This window comes from Lampris incognitus, chromosome 17 (assembly GCF_029633865.1).
Source record: "Lampris incognitus isolate fLamInc1 chromosome 17, fLamInc1.hap2, whole genome shotgun sequence".
NCBI lineage: Eukaryota > Metazoa > Chordata > Actinopteri > Lampriformes > Lampridae > Lampris > Lampris incognitus.
Window position 1 is genome coordinate 11,237,270 of NC_079227.1, and position 23,978 is coordinate 11,261,247.

At 44.0% G+C, this 23,978-nt stretch overlaps 1 protein-coding gene and 1 non-coding gene across 3 annotated transcripts; one reads left to right on the forward strand and one right to left on the reverse strand.

The window, feature by feature from the left end:
- Positions 1 to 4,316: 4,316 nt before the first annotated feature.
- Positions 4,317 to 21,005, reverse strand: stub1 (STIP1 homology and U-Box containing protein 1). Of its 2 annotated transcripts, none has more exons than XM_056296917.1 (8): positions 20,918 to 21,005; positions 19,588 to 19,818; positions 19,143 to 19,341; positions 15,440 to 15,605; positions 11,167 to 11,242; positions 9,496 to 9,552; positions 8,271 to 8,387; positions 4,317 to 6,453 (listed from the first exon to the last, which is right to left on the reverse strand). In XM_056296917.1, the coding sequence occupies exons 2-8, from the start codon at positions 19,699 to 19,701 to the stop codon at positions 6,328 to 6,330; spliced, it is 855 nt and encodes a 284-aa protein (XP_056152892.1). In that variant the 5' UTR covers positions 19,702 to 19,818; positions 20,918 to 21,005; the 3' UTR covers positions 4,317 to 6,327. The 2 variants fall into 2 exon arrangements, with proteins under 2 accessions (XP_056152892.1, XP_056152893.1); XM_056296918.1 differs by lacking the exon at positions 20,918 to 21,005 and adding an exon at positions 20,318 to 20,445.
- A 2,393-nt stretch (positions 21,006 to 23,398) lies between these two features.
- Positions 23,399 to 23,470, forward strand: trnam-cau (transfer RNA methionine (anticodon CAU)). The gene has a single exon. It is a non-coding gene; the product is annotated as a tRNA-Met (tRNA).
- Positions 23,471 to 23,978: the final 508 nt, after the last annotated feature.

Below are 23,978 nucleotides of genomic sequence, written 5' to 3' on the forward strand. Positions count from 1 at the left end.
GGCGTCAGGTCCTCTCCCCTCCTAGCACAGCTCATGACGTCAGCTCAGAGGACAGAGAACAGGACAATGGACCCGCTGTCTGCCCGACACTGAGCTGTCTGCATGACTGTCATCGATGGATGGATAGCTGGATGGATGGATGGATGGTATTGTCTCAGACTTCACAGCATGACTCGGACTTGACTCGTCCTCAGTGTGGACTTGCGGTAATTTTTCAAGACCGGTCGAGTGCAAGATTTGAATTTACTATTTCTTTACTTTTGAAATGAATATCAAACTGTCCCTGGGGAGATCAATGAAGTGCAATCTAATCTGTTGTATTGTTATCATTATTTTTAAATCTATGTTTGTGAAACATTGGAAAATAGGATTTTGAAACATTCCTTCCTTAGTGGCAGGGAAAATAAGCCTAAATAGATATGAGCGTGTGTAGTGAAATTTAGAATTTTACAATGATGGTAGGCTATTACAGTCAGTCATAGTGTGTAATTGGACTCGCACTGTTATAATGAATTACATTTATATAGCGCTTTATCTAGACATCCAAAGCACTTCACACTGAAGGGGGTAACTTACTTCAACCAGCACCAATGTGTAGCACCACCTGGGTGATGCACGGAAGCCATTTTGCACCAGAACGCTCACCACACATCAGCTTGAGGTGGAGAGGGAGGAATCATTGAGCCAGTTACATGGGGGGATGATTAGGTGGCCAGATGGAGAGAGCCAGGTTGGGAATTTTACCAGGACACCAGGGAACCCCCTACTCTCTACGATATGTGCCATGGGATCTTTTTTTGGATTTCCCCCCCATTTTCTCCCGAATTGCATCCGGTCAATTACCCTATTCTTCCAAGCTGGCCCAGTCACTACTCCACCTCCTCTGCCGATCCGTGGAGAGCTGCAGACTACTACATGCCTCCTCCGATACATGTGGCGTCACAAGACGCTTCTTTCCACTTGACAGTGAGGAGTCTCGCCAGGGGGACGTAGTGCGTGGGAGGATCACGTTATTCCCCCCAGTCCCCCCCCCCAAAACAGGTGCCCCGACCAAAGAGGAAGCGCTAGTGCAGCAACCAGGACACACACCCACATCTGGTTTCCCACCTGCAGACATGGCCAATTGTGTCTGTAGAGACGCCCGACCAAGCTGGAGGTAACACGGGGATTCAAACGAATGTATTATGGTCAAAGTTTTTCTGATATAGTAATGGTTAAACCAAGTGAAAGACTTTGACTATAGAAGATAGCTGAGTATTCAAAAGCTGGGTGTTTCCATGGAGCTGCATCTTAAATTACTATCCGATTGGTGCACGAGGCTGATCTCCATGTTGATCGGACAGCTGCTCAAGTTCACAGCCGGGAGCCCAGAAGGTGTTCAAGCTAGCCGGCCACAGTCCATCTAACCTGGCATGAACCAAGCCAAGGTAAGTGACTAAGACAGCTATCAATCATGGATTAATTAATTAACAAACCCAGGGTGTTTGTAATATTTGTTTTGATTAAATGCTAAGTTACAGAGTAAGTTTGAGATAGCTCAAGCTATGTAAACGGCTAGCTAGCTTATATTAGCTGTCGAACGTTAAGTGCACGGCAGAGAGAAGAATGAAAGCAACACTAAACAATGGCATTTGGGAGGGGGCGGGGTTTGTGTGGCGCAACTTGTTCTGTGCCTACCTCACTCTAATGTGGATGCAGAACGAGTCTTGTCAACAATTGGCCTGAACAGAGCAGAGTGTAAAAACAGATTGCACTAGATGGGATGCTGTCGTCCATTATGTGCATCAAAGGTAATGAGATTGAACCATAATACTACAAATGCGAACTGTTGGTAGAAATGATAATCAAGTCCAAGTATGCTGCTTATAGTGTTGTCAGTGCATATGCCTCGCAAGTTGGGTGTGCGATGTAAGAAAAAGAAGAATTCTGGAGTGAGTTGGATGGAGTGGTAGAAAGTGTACCCAAGGAAGAGAGAGTGGTGACTTCAATGGGCATGTTGGTGAAAGGAACAGAGGTGATGAGGAGGTGATGGGTACGTATGGGGTCAAGGAGAGGAATGTGGAAGGACACATGGAGGTTGATTTTGTGAAAATGCTGTGGTGAATACATTTCAAGAAAGAAGAGGGGAGTACACAGGGTGACATATTCTTATAAGTCACCCTGTGGAGGAAGGTACACACAGGTGGACTATATTTATGCAGGAGGTGGGATCTGAAAGGGATTGGAGACTGCAAGGTGGTGACAGGGGAGAATGTAGCTAGGCAGCATCGGATGATGGTCTTGTAGGATGACTTTGGCAATCAAGAAGAGGAAGAGAGTGAAGGCAGAGCCAAGGATCAAACGGTGGAAGTTGAAGAAGGAAGACTGTTGTGTGGATTTCAGGGAGGGGTTAAGACAGGCACTGGGTGGTAGTGAAGAGTTGCCGGATAGCTGGGTAACTACTGCAGATATAGTGAGGGAGACAGCTAGGAAGGTACTTGGTGTGTCATCTGGACAGAGGGAGGAAGACAAGGAGACTTGGTAGTGGAATGAGGAAGTACAGAAAAAGTATACAGAGGAAGAGGTTGGCAAAGAAGAAGGGGGATCATCAGAGAGATGAAGAAAGTAGACAGGAGTACAAGGAGATGCAGCGTAAAGCAAAGAGAGAGGTGGCAATGCAAAGGAAAAGGCATATGGTGAGTTGTATGAGAGGTTAGACACTAAGGAAGGAGAAAAGGACTTGTACTGATTGGCTAGACAGAGGGACCGAGCTGGGAAGGATGTGCAGCAGGATGGGATGATGAAGGATAGAGATGGAAATGTGCTGACAAGGGAGGAGTACTTTGAGGGGCTGATGAATGAAGAAAATGAGACAGAGAGAGAAGGTTGGAATATGTGGGGATAGTGAATCAGGAAGTGTGGTGGATTAGCAAGGAAGAAGTGAGGGCAGCTATGAAGAGAATGAAGAGTGGAAAGGTGGTTGGTCCAGGTGACATACCTGTGGAGGCATGGAGATGTTTAGGAGAGATGGCAGTGACGTTTTTAACTAGATTGTTTAACACAATCTTGGAAAATGAGAGGATAACTGAGGAGTGGAGAAGTGTACTGGTTACTGATCTTAAAGAATAAGGGTGATGTGTAGAGCTGTAGTAACTAGAGGTGTAAAGTTGATCAGCCACAGTGTAACGATATGGGAAAGAGTAATAGAAGCTAGGTTAAGAAGAGAGGGGATGATTAGCGAGCAGCAGTATGGTTTCATGCCATGAAAGAGCACCACAGAAACGATGTTTGCTTTGAGAATGTTGATGGAGAAGTACAGAGAAGGCCAGAAGGAGTTACATTGTGTTTTTGTGGATTTAGAGAAAGCGTACGAGAGAGGTGTGGTATTGTATGAGGAAGTCTGGAGTTGCAGAGAAGTACTATGTAGGTGTGGTGCAGGATATGTATGAGGGCAGTGTGACAGTGGTGAGGTGTGCGGTTGTAAAGACAGATGGGTTCAAGGTGGAGGTGGGATTACAGCAAGGATCAGCTCTGAGCCCTTTCTTGTTTGCAATGGTGATGGACAGGTTGACGGATGAGATCAAGTGGGATTCTCCGTGGACTATGATGTTTGCGTATGACATTGTGATCTGTAGTGAGAGTAGGGTGCAGGTTGAGAGCCTGGAGAGGTGGAGGTATGCACTGGAGAGAAGAGGAATGAAAGTCAGTAGGAGCAAGACGGAATACCTATGCATGAATGAGAGGGAGGACAGCGGAAATGTGAGGATGCAAGGAGTAGAGGTAACGAAGGTGGATGAGTTTAAATACTTGGGATCAACTAACAGGGAGTGGGGAAGAAGAGGTGAAGAAGAAGAGAGTGCAGGCAGGGTGGAGTAGGTGGAGAAGAGTGTAAGGAGCGATTTGTGACAGAAGGGTACCAGAAAGAGCTAAAGGGAAGGTTTACAAGATGGTTGTGAGACCAGCTATGTTATATGGTTTGGAGACAGTGGCACTGATAAGACAGGAGGTGGAGCTGGAGGTGGCAGAGTTGAAGATGCTAAGATTTTCATTGGGAGTGACGAAGAAGGACAGGATTAGGAACGAGTATATTGGAGGAGCAGCTCAGGTTGGACGGTTTGGAGACAAATTAAGAGAGGCAAGGCTGAGATGGCTTGGACATGTGTGGGGGAGAGATGCTGGGTATATTGGGAGAAGGATGCGGGATGGCTGTTCAGTCAATATAACTTGACCAATAGGTTTTCATATAAGCGGAATGATGACAATCAATGAGTTGTAAAATGCTTACATTCTGTTATTTTACCATCACAAACAGCACTAGAAACACTTTTTTTTTTCACATTTTAATGAGGACGAATGAAAACCAAAACAGACATTTATGTTATCAACATATCTACATTTAATACAGTTTTCTCTCTAGGAATTCTCAAAAAAAAAAACAAGCCTGTTTTTCAGTTGAGAAATAAAATCTGAGATCAACAAGCAAATATATTTACATCGCCTGTACACTCGAAAAAAAAAAGAAAGAAAAGAAACATCAACAGGCCGAATCACCAGACACACACTCAGCTTGAGAAAAGAGGGAGGAAGGGATCTGTAAACTGTTTTTCACTTCAGATGTGTTGTAATGGAGAATGCCCAGACCTCCAAAACTGGTTTTGAGGTACAGATTTAAGATGGACTTGTAACTGTTCTTCCAGCATTTAAATGAAACCTCCTGTAACGAACTTTTCAGCTCCGACCCGACGAAGAACCAGCTCAGATTGTTGCAGACGAGATTGTTAACAAGCATTTTTCTAAACCGCCATGGCGCCACCGAGAGAGAGGAAGTGCTTTCAAAATAGAGGTGATGCTGACTTGCCAAAATTGTGTTCAGTTTTTTTTTTGTTCCACCTTTGCAAAAGGCAAGCAAAAAAAATTTTTTAAAAATCACTTCAAGCGTTATGTGAGACTCCAGCATCGCACCAGCCGAGGAGACCCGGCCCAACACATTTACACGTTTCTCCAGCTTGCTTTTATATTTTGTTTTCGGTTTTTCAACTTCACACACAGCACAGATAGCATGGAGCATTATGCAAAGCGGTTTTCAATGACCCCCCCCCCCCATAAAGGACTAGCAAACTGATTTGAAGCCATCAAAATTCAAAATGTTGACATTAAGTTTTTTCCCATGAAAAATACATCACCGTATTGTTTCTACGCAGCTGCTTCTTCCAGTTATGATTTGTAAGATCCTTTTTTTTTCTTTTTCTTTTTTTTAAATAAAACATCATACTGTAACTTACGTGAGACACATTTTAGGTTAGGTTATGCCTAAACCTTGCGAGTACATTAGGCATACATTCAACATGTACACACAACGTGTTTCAGTTGTCTGTAATGGGTTGTCTGATATGCAGTGAAGAAGAGTTGGCCATCAGCTCAAAACTACACACCTTAACAGACGACTCTTCTTAATCTAGTCACGAACGCTCGTGTACGAAGTGGTCACTCCGGCTGAGGTCAAGGCTTTTGGCATTTCATTTTTCCACCGCAGCGAAAGGGACCACCAATATCGGACACGGGGCAAATTATAGAAGTATTCCGACTCGTGAAAAATTGCCGGTCTGTTGAGGAAAACCAGAACATGATGGAGTAATACTGGAGTGAACACCAGACGAAGAGGCCAATCAATAATTGCAGTAACTGATTGTATTCAAAAAGTTTTTTTTTCCTAAATTGGCGGTCCGTGACACACACGAGTGCAATGCTGATGTTTTCAAAGGATTGTGGCACGAGAGAGAGAGAGAGAAATGGTGAAATATAGACAGAAAATCAGACTGTGTGAGAGAGCGAGAGAGACAAAATAAGAGTGGAAGTGTGTGTGTGAGTCAGAGTTAAAGATTGAGAGATAGTGAGATTGAATGCCTGTGTAAGAGAGCGAAAGAAAGAAAAAGAGACACACACACATTCAGAGAGAGAGAGACCTGAGAAACCATCCCTTCCTCTTTCAGATAAAGGAAGGAGTCAGGCTTGAGGGATGAGAGAAAAACAGAATGAGAGAGAATAACAGGGCGAGAAAGGAAGCGAGAAAATGGGGATTAAACAGAGACAGGAGGCGTAGAACAAGTCTAACGGGGGGTTAAAGGGATAAGGAGAACCTGAACACCACGTCTGAAGAGAAATGAAAGATAGATTTACAGCAGAGATAAAGCAAACGAACTGTCTGCTAGTCCACCGTGTGTGTGTGTGTGTGTGTGTGTGTGTGTGTGTGTGTTCATCCAGCTTGCGTGCATAACATATCCGGGGGAGTCTGGTGTCGTGTATGGACAGTGTAATGATGGAGATTGGGAAGGAGCGGATAGGGGTTCCTCAGTAATCCTCCACCCATCCGTTCTCCTGGATAAAGGCGTCAATCACCTCCTTCATTGCCAGATTGGGAATCAACTGGTCCTGGGTCAGGGGGCTCCTGGTGACCGGGTCAAAATGACCCACTCGCTTCACAGAGAGACACAGATGGAGAGAGAGAGAGAGAGAGACTATCAGACTCGTTCGTGGTTGTGGTAAATAAACCAGCAGAGGGCGCCCTGTTATTTAGAAAGCCAATGTCCCTCCATAAAACAGTCCTTACACGTTCATCTCGCCACACATTTCAATTCGGGTTGCCGATTTTGTACATTTTGCTTAACCGATAGTTGAACATGTTATGGCCGTTTTGGATTTTCGAAGTTTAATAACTTTGTGGGGAGGAAAAAAGATACAGACCTGCCGCTCCATGAATTCTCCTAAAATTGCATATACTTGCATTAAAATGAGTTTTAGATCAATTGCACAAAAAAAAGTTACGATAAGATCTACCTAAAACGACCATGGACGGTCAAATTGACCGTCTCGTAAGTTGCGCGTGATCGTGCGCGTCGTGTCACTATTTATGACGTGTTGGTTGCATCATTTCCTTCGCGAAGTTCATTATTCTGACCCAGAAAAAAAACTAGCATTTTCCAGTGCAGAGTAGTAGTCTAAATTTGATTTTTGATTATGTCCAACATGTCTGGTTACAGACGCCGTTACAGGCGCACCATGACTACCACCGACGCGTTGAAGTATTTACAGGCGTTGTACAGCGGCCATTTTAAATTATTTGAAAAATACTATTAAAAGTTGTTAAAATGTTAATTTTGGTGTCAGATTCATTACAGACATACTAACATATGTAATGCATTAATATCTCAATTGGGTATTTATCTTGACAGGGTTTAAAAACCGTCGTTTTAGGTAGGAGTGAAATCCAGGTCGTTCTAGCAATTAATAATCGATCAATTATAAATAATTAATAAGATAGAAAACGCATCTTTTTCTCAGTTTAAGTTTTATTTAACCAATTCTAGCGGCACATTAGTTATGTGAAACATTAATTCGTTAAGCACAAATGATAATAAAACAATAAGGCTCTCGCTCGTCCGCCTGTTCTAACGACAAACGGCAACGCCAGACAAAACAATGTCAAATGGGGCACAGTTACCGCCATTCTAGACTAACAAGGCAGACCAAACCAAACCCATTTTTAAATAAAGTGTTGTACAAAAGGAAAATAAAAAATACTCCGAATGTCTCCACAATAAACTTAACTCCTACTGGTTTGTATTTAAGAAAATGAACATATATAAGATATATGTTATATATGGCCAGGACTGCTTCTTAGTTTGTTGCGCCAGTAGTTTTTTTGAACTGCAAATCTGAAGGACGCCCTCTTGTGGTATAAAAGTTAATTTAAATGAGCTCCGGAGAAATGGTACACAAAACATACACTGTCAATTAATACATGTTTAATTGGTTAAATTCTTAACAGCGATTAATCGATTAATGATTAATCATTAGCATCCCTAATTTCAATTCTCCAACAAGTAGAAGAGGGCAAAAACTAAACAACTACAAAAGCATAAAAACCGATGCAGAGCTGGCCATGCTATGATCGAAGAGGTAAGCAGTGTTGTCATTGAATAGCTGTGTGTGATAAGTTCTGAATATTGCAGTATTTCACAACATTATTACCCTTTGCTTGACATTTCTGTGGGATCTTTGCATTCAGTAGCTTATAAAACTGGGAGATCTTATCAACACTGGTCAACGTCGCTCTAGGAACAGTTACCAGTGTTGTTGGAATTCCTACTGGATGCTGATGGTGGTCACTAGAGATCACACTGCTATCCAAAATAAACTGCCAAGACGGATAGTACCTCGGTGAGCAAAATCACAAGTCACCGATTGCCATTAAAAATACCCCACACCAGCATTGAGCACAGGTGAGGTCTTACCTGTAGGTGCTCCTCAATGTCCTTGCGGTCATAGGTGATCCCGCTGGGGGTGATGCAGGGCTCACGCATGAGCTCGAAGCTGATCTTCCCACACAGATAGTCCGGGATCTCACGCTTCTGCATGGGATACCATGGCAAAGACACCAGCTCTTCAGTTAATCTTAACGCAGGCTATTTCATGGTGTAGTAGGGAATAAAAACTAACGCTGCGAATCCCAGAAATGTTGAATCATTTCATCTGAACACCAAGTTTAGTGGGAAAACGTTTCATAACTAATCTAAGTGACGTTGTTTGTTCTCAGCTGACTGCAGGTATTCCCAACCTTATCACAAATTTCAGTCGTTATGCGACCATTAATTACAATGGCCATGTGTACTATTCATAGAGGACTGGGGAATAGCTGCAATCACAGCATTGTAAGATGGTGACAGATGTACTCTTGGCCCCCTGGTTCAGGGATGGTCGTTCCCTCTTCACATAGATGGCCTCTTTGACTCCCAGCGTTTGACCTTTAGTTTCATCTCTAGCTAGCCAAGAAAGGATGAAGTCACTTAGATGAGTGATGAAACATTTTCACATGAAACTTGGTGTTCAGATGAACTGATTAAACTTTTTGGGAATTTCTACACCTGGATCATTGAGCATGCATCGGGATAACCCTGTCAATGCTAGCGCCTTGACCTGTCCATTAAGTTACACAAGGAGTAGAACCTGACCCTGGCTCTTATTTCCTGACATCATGTAATGAACTGAGAGTTCAAACCTTCTGACAGAGGCATTTTCGTGTTTTTTCATCAGATAGTTACATGATGACTACCCCAGTGAACCCTTTTACTATCTACAGCACAGGTAATTTGTCAAAATGTGCCTGGGCAGACAGAGGGAGGCGGTGGTTTCTATAGAAACCATTTAGAGTGGAAATAGGACACGTTTGCCAGGTCCACGTTGTTTCACATAACACAGACAAAATGTTGTGGATGAGGGCGAGTCCAGAACATTGTTTAAAAAACAAAACTGAGAGAACATTAAGACAAACTCATCTCATCTGTGAGAGGGGCTGATGTTTTCTACCAAAGAAAACCAGACCCGAGTCTGTCTGTGCCAGTTCCTGCTGTTGCTACGCTGAAGGACAAAGAGAATCGGTGCCAGCTGAAGGTGCCGGCACTGCCCATAAACCCATATATCAGGTGTTAAAAGAGGCTGAACAACAGTTTCCATACTCACTTTTCTCTTTTCATCCACTTGGGAGAAGAGCTCGTCCATGTCCATCAGGAACTTGTCCTACATATGGAACAAAAGGCCTTATCTCATTTACCTAAGATATTCAAAAGGTAAAATTAATTCATTTTGACTGTTGGCAAAGCTCCTGCTATAATCTACCCATAGTTATATTTTTCTTCTTTTTTTTTACCCCCCCCCCCTTTTTCTCCCCAATTGTACTTAGCCAATTACCCCACTCTTCTGAGCCGTCCCGGTCGTTGCCCCTCTGCTGATCCGGGGAGGGCTGCAGACTACGACATGCCTCCTCTGATACATGTGGAGTCGCCAGCCGCTGCTTTTCACCTGACAGGGAAGAGTTTCGCTAGGGGGACGTAGCGCGTGGAAAGATCACGCTATTCCCCCCAGTTCCCCCTCCCCCACAAACAGGCACCCCGACCAACCGGAGGAAGCGCTAGTGCAGCGACCAGGACACAAACCCACATCCGGCTTCTACACCTGCAGACACAGCCAATTGTGTCTGCAGGGACGCCCGACCAAGCTGGGGGTAACATGAGGATTCGAAACCGGCAATCCCTGTGTTGGTAGGCAAAGGAATAGACCGCTACGCTACCCATACGCCTATCTTTTTCTTCTTAATCAACCCATACATTGTGGATAGACAGAACCCAGATTTGTTTCTTTCTTACTTATATTATTACTCAGTTCAATATTCTTGATAAGAATATTTAATGGTATTTGATATTTACTTGCAATGGTAAATTTCATATTACCTCTCATACATAGATAATATATTTTGTTGCTTTATCTTAGTTGTATACATAGGTAGTCTGCATAGGTAGTCTGCATAGGTGCTACCTTATATACAAGGCTCAGTGTTTTCGGTTGTTATTTTTCAAAGCCCTCCAGCATGCCGAATTTCGCGACAAGAGGACACTGTTACATAACCTCACACAAACAGGAACAACTTTTGGATCCGTGGAAACATAAAATCCGGGTGAAAATCAGTTTAAAAATCTGGGTATTTTTCGATTAAAATCAGTAAAAACCGAAAACGTTGAGCCTTGCTTATATAACAGCAGGCAAGACCAAACTAATTATCTACCTATTTATCTATCTATCCATCGATCTATATATCTATATATATAAAAACAGCAGGCAAGACCAAACTAATTATCTACCTATTTATCTATCTATCCATCGATCTATATATCTATATATATAAAAACAGCAGGCAAGACCAAACTAATTATCTACCTATTTATCTATCAATCTATATATCTATATATATAAAAACAGCAGGCAAGACCAAACTAATTATCTATCGAGCTATATATGTGTGTGTATGTGTATAGATATATAGGTATATCTATAGATCTATATATAGTATGTATATCTATATATAGATATAGATATATAGTTATATCTATATATCTATATATAGTATGTATATCTATATATAGATATAGATATACACACACACTACTTTTTAAAACTTTGAATTATATATTTTTTTAAGTGTCAAAATTAGTAAATGTCAAAGCATAAAGCATCAAGTCATACTCATGGTTTGTAAAAACTGGGTAAATAAGATGGATTCTGATATATACATTCATTTATGATACAGGCGACCACCCAACAGCTCCATAAAAGAAAACTGGCGAGTCAGAAACGTACGTGTTTTGATTTGATCTTGATGATGTCGCTCTCATTTTGATTGTCATCCTGTTTTTCTCTGCAGTCTTCCAGTTCCCTGCACAAGACCAAAAACGTCACTCATCTCTCAGTCACCACCAAGACGTCACCAGTTAAACCCCACAGAACACACCCAGACCGTGATGGTCAAACCCCGAACACCACACACAGCAACCATGGCCATAAACCACAATCTGTCTCATTTCTTGAGAAGTTCATCAGGAAATCATTTTAAAGGGCTATATTTTCCCATTTTTCAGCAATTTTATATAATTCACAGTGGTCCGCACTATTGATGAGGGGGTCAGGACTGGAGCCACCTGAACCTGCCTGCTGCATTACTGGACCCGCCTGTGACCTTAACAGTGGTAGGCAAAGGGACATCAGTCCACTTGCAACCCGCTATATTAAACCCGCTTTTTGAAAATGTCTCATTTCCTCTTCCCTTTTTATAAATCTAGCCTGTTTTGTAGGCCAACACAGACTATACCATAAACTGAGGCTATACCATAAACTGAGGCTACTGGATCAGATAGTTGCTTTGTATTTGGGTATATTTTTAAAGCACAGAACAACTATCTAGGCTTACTGTGTGTTACGGATTGAACAGATCAGATGTGGTCACATTTGATAGGCTGTTTGGCCACAAAGAGACTGAGCCCACAATGAAAACAAGAACCAAGTAAGCTTGGAGAAATCCATCCATCCATCCATTATCCAAACCGCTTAGCCTGCTCTCAGGGTCATGGGGATGCTGGAACCTATCCCAGCAGTCATTGGGCGGCAGGCGGGACGACACAATGGACAGCCTGCCAGTCCATCACAGGGCCGACACACACACACACACATTCACACCTAGGGACAATTTAGTACGGCCGATTCACCTGACCTGCATGTTTTTGGACCGTGAGAGGAAACCAGAGCACCCGGAAGTAAACTCACACAGACACGGGGAGAACATGAAAACTCCACACAGAGGACGACCCGGGATGACCCCCGTGGTTGGACTACCCCTGGGCTCGAACCCAGGACCTTCTTGCTGTGAGGCGACCGCGCTAACCACTGTGCCACCGTGCCGCAGTGAAATGGAGAAATGTTAAGGAAAATTGCTTGTTTGCCATTTTGCAATGTAATGCAATTGAAATAAACCAATGTGTCTGATTAGGGCATCTGAAGCAAGCCAATTGCAAATTTGGGGAACCCGATAATTTACAGGCCATTAATTACATAGCAATTGTGAAGAAATTGCTAAGAAATTACGTAGTAATGTGAAGAAACAATCCACCGGTCTTACCCTGTATATGGGCTGTACCACTCACTGTTCACTGTCTGTTTGGTCTCATCTGATTGGCTTCTTCAATTCAGATGTCCGCTGGGGAAAGCACACAGCAGAAGTTTGCCCTCCAGGCATTCTGGCAGAAAGCTTAACGGCTTTCAGGGCTTTCTGCCAAATTCAGTGAACTTGCCGAAATGTAATCTAACCTTATGTAATCTTAATTTAACCTCACCCTAACCCTTACTTTAACCTAACGCTGACCTTAACCTAACCTTAAACGAACACTTCTGATTGGGCTATACAAATAAAATTGACTTGACTTAAACCAGTCCAGATGCCACTGGCTGTTCCAGTGACGTCTGGACACTGCTTGGCGTCATCCTCATCACATTCTTTGTATATTTTATAATTCCATTATAATTCAGTTATCCTCTTTCAATGTTGTATTCTGTAAATTGTGTAAACATAACATCCATTGCACATTGTCCGTCTTGAGAGAGAGATCCCCCCTCTTTTTTTAGGGAGCTGTTCCTTATCTGATGCGAGGGTCTAAGGACAGGATGTTGTATTGCTCTAAATTGCCCAATATTACAAATTTGCCCCCTGAGGCAAATTTGTGATATTGGGCAATACAAATAAAATTGACTTGACTACACAGATAGCCTACTTAGGCAGATTGAGACAGGTCAGCGTAAATTATCCTATGAGAACTGCTTAAGTAATTTAACGGTATTAACTGCAGATGTACTTACATATAAATATACATTTTGTTTGCATAGACCTGACCAAAGTAACACATCCAACGTCCAAAGTAACGGGGAGTGCAGAAGAGAGGTGAAGAAGAGAGTGCAGGCAGGGTGGAGTGGGTGGAGAAGAGTGTCAGGAGGGATTTGTGACAGAAGGGTACCAGCAAGAGTTAAAGGGAAGGTTTACAAGATGGTTGTGTTATATGGTTTGGAGACAGTGGCACTGATGAAAAGACAGGAGGCGGAGCTGGAGGTGGCAGAGTTGAAGATGCTAAGCTTTTCATTGAGAGTGACGAAGGAGGACAGGATTAGGAACGAGTATATTAGAGGGACAGCTCAGGTTGGACAGGTTGGAGACAAGGCAAGATTGAGGTGGTTTGGACATGTGTGGAGGAGAGATGCTGGGTATATTGGGAGAAGGATGCTGAATATGGAGCTGCCAGGGAAGAGGAAAAGAAGAAGACCAAAGAAGAGGTTTATGGATGTGTAGGGGGGACATGCAGGTGGCTGGTGTGAAAGAGGACGATACAGAGGACAGGAAGAGATGGAAATGGATGATCTGCTGTGGCGACCCCTAACGGGAGCAGCCAAAAGTAGTAGTAGTAGTAGTAGTTGCATAAACCTGACCCACCCACAACTTGCTTCAACTGGAGATAAAAACACAGGTCCCACAAAGTTTGAGTCAACCCATGTATCACTTGTCCATACATGAGGTTGTCAGCATTCTTTTAAAAAAAAATCTAAATATTCTTTTCCAATATGACTATCCGGGAGAGGCACAGTGGCGCATTTGGTTACCGCAGTCGCCTCACTGCAAGAAGGTTCTGGGCTTGAGCCCCAGGGTAGTCCAACCTTGGGGGTCGTCCCGGGTCGTCCTCTGTGTGGAGTTTGCATGTTCTCTCCGTGTCTGTATGGGTTTCCTCCAGGGGCTCTGGTTTCCTCCCACAGTCCAAAGACATGTAGGTCAGGTGAATCAGCCATACTAAATTGCCCCTAGGTATGAACGTGTGTGTGTGTCTGTGTGTGTGAGCCCTGTGTGATGGCCTGGCGGCCTGTCCCAGGTGTGTCCCCACCTGCCACCCAATGACTGCTGGGTTAGGCTCCAGCATTCCCGCGATCCTGAGAGGAGGATAAGCAGCTCGGATTGATGAATGGATGACTATCGGCCACCTCTTTCTCCTCTTGAACTGAACAAGCCATTTTCTGTGAGCGCTGAACACTCCCCACCCCCCCCCCACACACACACACACATTCTTATTCACTGCACTGACTGGAGGCCTGAGTGGTGATTGACAGCCGACGGCCCCGGCCACTTCTACCAAATGTTCAGAAGTGAACTGTGGCTCATTTCTGAGGGCGGTCAGGGGAGAGGGGAGCCAACACGACAGTATTCTGACTCATTTCAACCACCTCTTCAGGCTGTCCTGGTCCTTTGAAATACAACGCAAAGATTTGTTTGCTGACTGACAACCAGAAAAGGAAAATTTGACATGGCTAGCGTCACTTGACAAGCTGCAGGTCACACGTAACTCTTAGCTGTGCTAATCGTCCTGAAGACAGACAGGATATGACAGGCGTTATCGGGCTCTCAGGAAATGCTGACCACGGGCGAGTTTATACAAATTACTAAATCAGAAATAATTGGCAGATTCCACAGGTAACCAAGTGTGACCACATCTGACAGGCTGGCTCAGCCTGGTGGGTTTTTTCCTGATGACTTTCCCAACACATAAATATCATTTTAAACTGCTCGAACAATGCAACGACGAAGAAAACCCTGTTTTCTAAACCAAAGGAGCTTTACGTTGCGTAAACTCAACGGATCAACCCTCAGGGTTTGAGTACCATGACTAACTTTGTAGTTGCAGCTAATTTTTTAAAATTACGATACCCCACACCTGTTCAAGATGTTGGTAGATGGCAAACTCATGTGCTGACTGGGAAATATGACCATAAACTAGACATCACCACCCTTCAGATGAACACTATTCTGCACTATGAACATAATCACATTAAGCCTATTCGGAGACTTCAAATAATTCTACATTACACATAATAATACCACACTATGACGGTCAACGAGACTATCTCCCTCTAAGTTAAGAGATGTTATGTTACCTTAACGGGGTTGAACAACAATTAATTTCCATAATTCCATAGCAAACAACAAAATAATCAAATTCATTATCCAATCTTTTGGGGATCAGAGTTAAGGACGCCGTCCCTGCCTCACCTTTCCTTCTCAGCGAGGATGAGTTTGGTGAGATAGGCGTGCAGCTCGTTCTCCTGGTTGATGCGTTTCTCCTCAATGCTGTTCCAGCGCTTCTTCTTGGCAATACGCAGCGCGCTGGGGATGTCGTCTCCGAAGTTCAGACGCTGCTCTTTAGCCAAATTATAAGCTGCAAAATCAATTAATCAATCAATCAGTGACTTAATCAATAAAAATGAAATCAAGTATAATGGAATCAATTCTTGCAGCTGCACACACTAACGCTACAGAGACCGTAGCTCGCTGTTACATGTCCCTCAGTAGATTAAATGAGTTGTCTGTTGGTTTGCTATGGCCTGTATTGAATGCATGGACATACAGATAGACCAATACATAAAGAGACAATCCACAAACAGTAAGGAGTAAGTAGACAGACAAACTAAAGCTCTTTCTGTCTACTTCTCTGTCTATCTGTCTCCATCCATACATCCATCTAATACAGGACAAATTGATACAGATCTAGACAGAAAGACAGCTATAGATTGATACAGACAGACAGACGTTAAGGACAATTGGGTAGTGAGAAAAACTATAAATAAATAATCAAAGATGGTTGAATCAGTTCATCTGGATACAACGTTTATTGACAGATACGTTTCATCACTCAACCAAGTGTCATCTTCAGTCTTAACTGACTGCAGGTATCCCCACCCTTATAAACAGTAAGGTACAATACAGTAGTTGCATAACAACCAAAATCAGCGACCTGTTTCATATGCAAATATGGGTGTGATCATTAACTAGAGTTTCAATGGCCATGTGTACTATTCACAGAGTATTAGGGAATGTTTCAATCACAGCACTGTAAGATGGTGACAGATGTTTGTCCTGGGTATGACGTTAAACTGCAACCGTCGGGTCGGTGGCAACTAAACCGGCACCCCCGCTTCAACCCTTTGGGTTGTTGTGAGGAGGGTGTGCGGACACCCAGCAGGACTAAAAACAAAACCTGTCAAAGGGCGGATGAGTTCCTCTGTGAACCAACAGCCATTCACACCTGGAGAGGAGATAGGGACCACCAGGTACTCCCCCCGCTGAAACACAATGATGACAAGTCTGAGTACATCAGCTGTGCTCCTACAACCTCCATAGGTTACGGAACTGATGATGATGACAGATGTACTCCTTAGCGCCCCCCCCCCGTCCAGGGATGGTTGTTCCCTCTTCTAATAGATGGCCTCTTTGACTCCCCATTCAAATCAGCATTCCTCCCTATCAAGGATGTGCACATCCTCATCCTTGAAAGAGTGGCCACTGGCCTGTAGATGGGTATAGACTGTGGAGTCCTGGCCTGACGTGTTAGCTCTTCTGTGTTGTGTCATGCTTTCAGCCAGCGTCTGTTTAGTTTCCCCGATGTACAAGTCACGGCAAGCTTCCTGGCACTTAACAGCGTACACTATGTTGCTCTGTTTGTGCCGGGGGACCTGATCCCTGGGGTGGACCAACTTCTGGCGCAGTGTGTTTTGGGGTTGGAAAGCAACTGAGACGCAGTGTTTGGAAAATACGCGTCTCAGCTTTTCCGACACTCCTGCCACATACGGAATCACCACTGGTTTACACTTAGGCAGCTGGTGTCCTTCTCCTCTCTTTGATTGGCTGGTGCACTGTTTGGGCGTCTTCCTGGCTGTCAAAGCCACAGTTAATGTGGGATTTCTCCCCTTCCCTGGCCACTGTGTCGGGGGGGACGCTGTCAGCTCGGTGGTACAGCATCCTGATGACTCCTAGTTTGTGCACCAGTGGATGATGAGAGTCAAACCTTAAGTATTGATCAGTATGTGTTGGTTTACGGTAAACATCAACAATAAAATGTCCCCCATCACCAAAAGCAGTTTCAAAGTCTTAAGAAGGCTAACCGGTCATTTTTCACACCCTCCCTGGTGAACTTGATGTGGTTGTCCACAGAGTTAATGTGGTCGGTGAAATGTGGCACATCCTGAGATTTAATTTGAACCCATGTGTCATCCATAAATCTGAACCAATGGCTAAGTGGTGTTCCTGGATAGGACATCAGCGCCCTCTTTTCCAATTCTTCCATATACAAGTTGGCCACTACAGGTGAGACTGGGGAGCCCATAGCACACCCATGGCTCTGCCTATAGTACTGCCCCCTGTATGTGAAGTACGTGGACTGGAGACACACTTGGTCAGTGTTAAGGGTGGTCCTATTACTAAGGGTGGGGTCGTTTTGTAATTGCATACGGCTTACCTCCACTGCTTTATCAACACAACAGGAATGCACATGAAAAGAGACTTATACGGGACCATTGTTTCATCCCCCTCCATAATGACGTCCCTCAACTTATCCACAAAATCCAGTGTTCTGAATGTGATGTTCATTACTGCCTACCAACAGGTTAAGAATAGATGCAAGAAATTTAGAGATGTTACAGGTCACTGAGCTAATCATACTAACAATAGGCCATAATGGCACATCCTAGTTGTAGCTTCCCCTGGGTATAATCTGGGGTGCAAAATTCGGTCAATAGCATTGTCCTGTTCTAACAGCTACAGACAATCTATGACTTTTTTTCTTGTCACCACTGCCTGGATCTCTTTTCAGGGGCTCATAAGTATTAATAACGTCACAATTTTCTCATGATAGTCTGTCTGGTTTAATACAACAGTGCATCTGCCTTTGTCTGCCGGAAGGATGACGATGTTAAATGTCCTTACTGAGAGTCATGAGAGCACTCCTCTCATCTCTACTGATGTTGGATGATGCCGCCTTCGCATTGCTGAGATAGGCTGAAATTTTCATCTGCAGTTGCTCTGCTTCTGGGTCCGCGATGTTGTTTTTTCGGATCGCTGATTCCGTGGCTGTGATCAGTTCCACTAGCGGGATTTCCCTTGGTGTGACAGCAAAAATCAGCCCCTTAGCAAGGATGTCTTTCTCCGCCTGGGTGAGTTGTGTCAGACAGATTCTTCACCTGATTGTCCAGATCGCCAGCATGTGTCCAGCGTCTTGTCTCGCTGTTTGCCGCCGAGGTCGCCGTCCGTTGTCTGTTGATGTTTCTGGCATGCAGCAAGTAGGTCGAACTTCTTTTGCTGCCTGGTTTTCGACCCGTTGAGCTTGACGAACCTCATCCTCATTGCAAACATTCCCAAACATTCCTCTGTGAATAGTACACATGGCCATCGAAATGCTATTTAATGGTCACACCCATATTTGCACATGAAACTGGTTGTTGGTTTCGGTCATTATGCATCTGTTGCCATCTTACAATGCTGTGATTGCAACAATACCTAATCCTCTGTGAATAGTACACATGGCCATTAAAACTAGTTAATGGTCACACCCATATTTGCATATGAAACTGGTCGTTGATTTCGGTCGTTATGCAACTGTATTGTACTGTATTGTTTATAAGGGGTGGGGATACCTTGAGTCAGTTTAGACTGAAGATATCACTTGGTTGAGTGATGAAACGTATCTGTCAATAAACGTTGTATCCAGATGAACTGACTCAACCTTCTTTGATTTTCTTACCTGGATTATTGAGCATGCATCAAGATATAAATAGATAAATACACAAACTAATACATACCAACACGTGGGCTAAAGTGAATGAATGATCACACTGAATACAACTAGTCTGAATAACTGATCAAATTGCCTCTGCTTCATGAAGTTGTCCAGGTAGGGTGGTCCTTAGGGCTTTGTGCTCACCTCTCTGCAGATTGCCTATGGCTTCATCATAGTTCTCCAACTCCAGGTGACACTGGCCCAAGAAGAAGTGGGCCTTGACTGACTGGCTGTCCAGCTCCAGGGCATGCTTGCAGTCTGCCAGCGCCTTGTCGTGCTGCTGCAGCTTCACATGACAAAGGGCCCGGTTGGTGTAGTACACCGCCACCGACGGGTTACGATTCTGGGAGGCAGACGATGTACATAAACACACATGCATGAAACAACATTATGGTGTTGCCTAGGATGCCTCCATTAAAATAAGCAAACACATATAGGAACATATACAGGTCACCGTGGCCAGGGTGAACTACACCCAATTCTACTCTCTCTACATCACTTTTATTCTGGCTTAATCTACATTACTTGACGCAATGGCAGTGTTCTTGGCTGCAAATCCCTTAAACAACAATAGAAGAAGGGTACTCACGATAGCTTTGCTATAGCAGGTAGCAGCCTCCTGGTACTTGCGGCAGAGGAACAGGCGGTTGCCCTGCTCCTTCAGCTCCTGTGCCGTGGAACTCTTCTCAGGGCTGCCCGCCATCTTCTCCACCGGCTCCGCGGCGCCCGCTCCGCCCTGCTTCCCTATCCTGTTCCCCGTCTCTCCGGCTGGCTAGCTGACAGGCTGAAGAAGGTCCCTGTCACTTCTGCTACTTCTGGACTAGATCAGAGAGAAAGATAAAATAAACAGCATGGGAGCGATGAATTGTCGCGTATTCGCTGCAGTGGAGCTGCAATGCGTGCCCTGGACCAAACGAGTGCGGTCCTCTTGATACAGTTTAAGAGGCGTTCATTTTGCTACGCTGTGCATCACTGCCAGGCTCGCAGAGAGAAGTTGGTGGATGGTGGGCTGATTGATATTACCCCCGCAGAGGAAATCCGTCTACCCCGAGCAAAAATAACATGCGGCTTGGCGGCCAAAGTAAAACACGTTGAATAGACAACAGAGCGGCTGCTATCCTAGCACGCATCCCCCCGCAAAACCTAGCTAGCCCGGCGCGCCTCTGCTGTAAAGTGCTGAATGGGGAGAAACGGTGTGGCCACCCTTTCAGCACACGGCTGCATGCGTCTAGAAGCTCCACCGGAACTGTGTGTGAGCGTTAGACGCCTCGTGAGCGTAACGAGCCCGTCTCCGCTCGTCTACTCCCCCCATCCGGCACCTTTTAACAAGCCCGTCTGTCCTGCGAGAGGAATCTCTCTCCCGAAGCTCTTAAGTTGCCCCCATTCTTTTCTCTGATCAGAGTTTTTATTTGTTGTTGTTGCGGAGTCTTTCCTCGTCCGAATCGGGGGTCACGGTCATGGGATTTGTGACTCGGGGATATAAAAATAAATGTGACGCGACTTTTAACACAAGGGCGTCTGAGAAAATCACAGCGTCGCTGGCTGGGAGCGACACCCGATCGGCGTTCGGGTGGAGCGGTTAGCCGTGTAGCGCAACATACGGGATCCCTCACCCTCACATTGCGGGACTAAAGACCGGCGGCGGGGGGGGCGGGGGGAACCACCACTCCCCCGAAAACACCCCACGTTGCGACAATGGGCCGTTTATCCGCCGGATGACAAAACGTTGGGGAGCAGCTTAATCTGTAACCGGGGCCTTACGGGGCGGGGGGGGGGGGAGCAGGTAGCCGAGCCAGCCGCAGCTCACTACGGTAGCCCGGCTAGCGCTAGCGGGTCGTTCGCCAGGCAGCGTTGCGATTCCCGCCGCGGCCCGACGTGTTTGAGGTGGATCTGACGCACCAACGCCATTACTGCCTCACCTTAGGAGAAGCCGTTCACATGCAGGGGAACAGGGTGCTCGTATAACTCGACTCCGGCTCTCGGTCGATCAGCTCTTCCCATCACGGGCTGTCATGGAGTTTGTTGTTATGCTGACGTCATGCGTCTGCGAGCGGACGGAAGCTCGCGAAGTAAGAATGCAAAACGCGATTTGTTTGAGTGAAAAGCGGATCTCGTAGAGCGACGTCGTGGACGGATGATTACGAACAGCGTAAACATCTAGGGTATCTGAAAGCTTTGTTGAACTCATGTGTGGTTTTGGGATTCATTCATTCATTCATCCGTCCGTTCATTCATTCGTTTTAAGGGTAGGCTACAAAAGACAACCCAAGCCTTAGTCACCGCTCTATCATAACTTACTCGATACAAGCAGTTTACTTGAAATATAAACAAATCGATCATTTATAAAACTTCGGCTGTAGTTTAACAGTATTGATCAGGGTCATTGATACCAGGAGATGACAGTATGAGTTTAACAGTATTCCCGCAACAGAACGATTAGATCACTTTTTCAAAAAGGTTGTAACAAGTCCTTATGGTATTCCATACTGGAATGCATTTGTTACAAGTCCTTATGGTATTCCATACTGGAATGCATTTGTTACAAGTCCTTATGGTATTCCGTACTGGAATGCATTTGTTACAAGTCCTTATGGTATTCCGTACTGGAATGCATTTGTTACAAGTCCTTATGGTATTCCGTACTGGAATGCATTTGTTACAAGTCCTTATGGTATTCCGTACTGGAATGCATTTGTTACAAGTCCTTATGGTATCCCGTACTGGAATGCATTTGTTACAAGTCCTTATGGTATCCCGTATTGGAATGCATTTGTTACAAGTCCTTATGGTATTCCGTACTGGAACGCATTTGTTACAAGTCCTTATGGTATTCCATACTGGAAGGCATTTGTTACAAGTCCTCATGGTATTCCATACTGGAATGCATTTGTTACAAGTCCTTATGGTATTCCGTACTGGAATGCATTTGTTACAAGTCCTCATGGTATTCCGTACTGGAACGCATTTATTACAAGTCCTCATGGTATTCCATACTGGAAGGCATTTGTTACAAGTCCTCATGGTATTCCATACTGGAATGCATTTGTTACAAGTCCTTATGGTATTCCATACTGGAATGCATTTGTTACAAGTCCTCATGGTATTCCATACTGGAATGCATTTGTTACAAGTCCTTATGGTATTCCATACTGGAACGCATTTGTTACAAGTCCTCATGGTATTCCATACTGGAACGCATTTGTTACAAGTCCTCATGGTATTCCATACTGGAATGCATTTGTTACAAGTCCTTATGGTATTCCATACTGGAACGCATTTGTTACAAGTCCTTATGGTATTCCATACTGGAATGCATTTGTTACAAGTCCTCATGGTATTCCATACTGGAATGCATTCGTTCATGATATCAATAGGAAAAAAGTCTGGACCATACCATCAAAATGCCTTATCTTTAATCAAATAAGGGAGGTGACCTACAAACGCATTCATAGATATTACCCAGCTAAAAGTTATCTTAAGAAAATGAAGGATAACATTGAGAAAATCTGCACATTTTGTGATGACGGTAATGAAACTACCTTACATCTATTTTGGACATGCCCATATACTCAGACATTTTGGAAAGATATGTGCAAACTTATCAATAAATATTTAGGTAATGATTTCTTCTTGCTACATAAAGATGTATTACTTGGCTTCTATGATGACCGATCTAAAAGAAATGAGTACTTTCTAATCAACCTCATTCTTTTATTAGGCAAATTTCACATTTGCAAATGTAAATTTAGTATCCAAAAACCCTTTTCATTGTATTTGAACATGAAGTTGGGCAATATGGCAAAACTATTTCAACCTCCAACAACACCAAAGCTGTTAAAACCCTCAACATGTGTGGCCTTTTCAACATCTCTACACCAGAATCAGAATACTTTGTTCTTCCCCAAGGGGAAGTTGGGTCCTATTACAGACACTCACGCACTAGCAAAGAGAAACTAACAAGATACAAGATTACAAGAAAATAGATAAAGAAGATACAATAAGTAATAGAACTAAGAATAAAATATGTAAACATATGTGCACCGTGCTCCACGTGATACCCCTGGCTCCCATTTGCCATGCTGTAGTTTGCTTGTTTTTCTGTTGTACTTGCTGTGTCTGATGTAGAGAATGGAGTGCTGTGTTACAGGCAAACAATTCCGTGTATTGTCAAGTTATGTTAAAATGTAATTTTGCAATTGAATTACTTTAACATTAAAAAAAAAGTGTAACAGTATTGCTCAGTATGATACTTCTGGTATCATTCATACCAGAAGATGGCAGTATGCGTTAACCAGTATTGATCAGTATCATTCATACCAGCAGGTGGCAGTATGCCTTAAGTAGTATTGATCAGGGTGAGCCATAGCTGAAGATGGCAGTATGGCGGTGTAACGACGGGTAGCAGAGTGGCGCAGCGGAAGCGTGCTGGGCCCATAACCCAGAGGTCGATGGATCGAAACCATCCTCTGCTAGCGGGGTTGTATCAGGAGTTCAGCCCTGAAGAACTCATGATCAGCAAAATATTTTCAATTGCTGCAACCGCAGTTATATTTCCGAAGTCCCCCGTCATGCTACCTTAACAACAACCTTTTCTTTTATTATGCATTTTATCAACTACAGCTTCTCCTGTCCGCACTTTATATTTCAATTGAAAATAATGGAAAACCCCAACGGAATCAGGGGCTAACCAGAATAAGAGCTCTGTTTGTCATTACAGCAGAACTCTTTGGTGTGGCTCCAAATATTCGGGTGATTGATGTTCTGGAGGATGCTATGTAAGCCTACATCCTTCCTCACTGTGACAAGTGATGTACACAAAGCTGGCAACGTTCCAGTGTACTGGTTTGTACAATAGCCACATGGAAAAGCAAAGTGAAATTGCAATATAGTGTAAAAATAGCTTTTTCTTCTTTGATCTCTGTTCCTCCTCCCATTCTTAAAATGGGAGGAGGAACACACACACACACACACACACACACA

Bases quoted from the DNA above. Each gene is read 5' to 3' on its own strand.
- stub1 (XM_056296917.1), bottom strand. From the start codon at position 19,701: ATGGCGGGCAGCCCTGAGAAGAGTTCCACGGCACAGGAGCTGAAGGAG. The intron at 8,388-9,495 runs GTGAGTATGGAA...TATCCCATGCAG, and splicing joins AAGTGGATGAAAAGAGAAAA to AAGCGTGAGATCCCGGACTA. The intron at 6,454-8,270 runs GTAAGACCTCAC...CTCTCTGTGAAG, and splicing joins ACATTGAGGAGCACCTACAG to CGAGTGGGTCATTTTGACCC.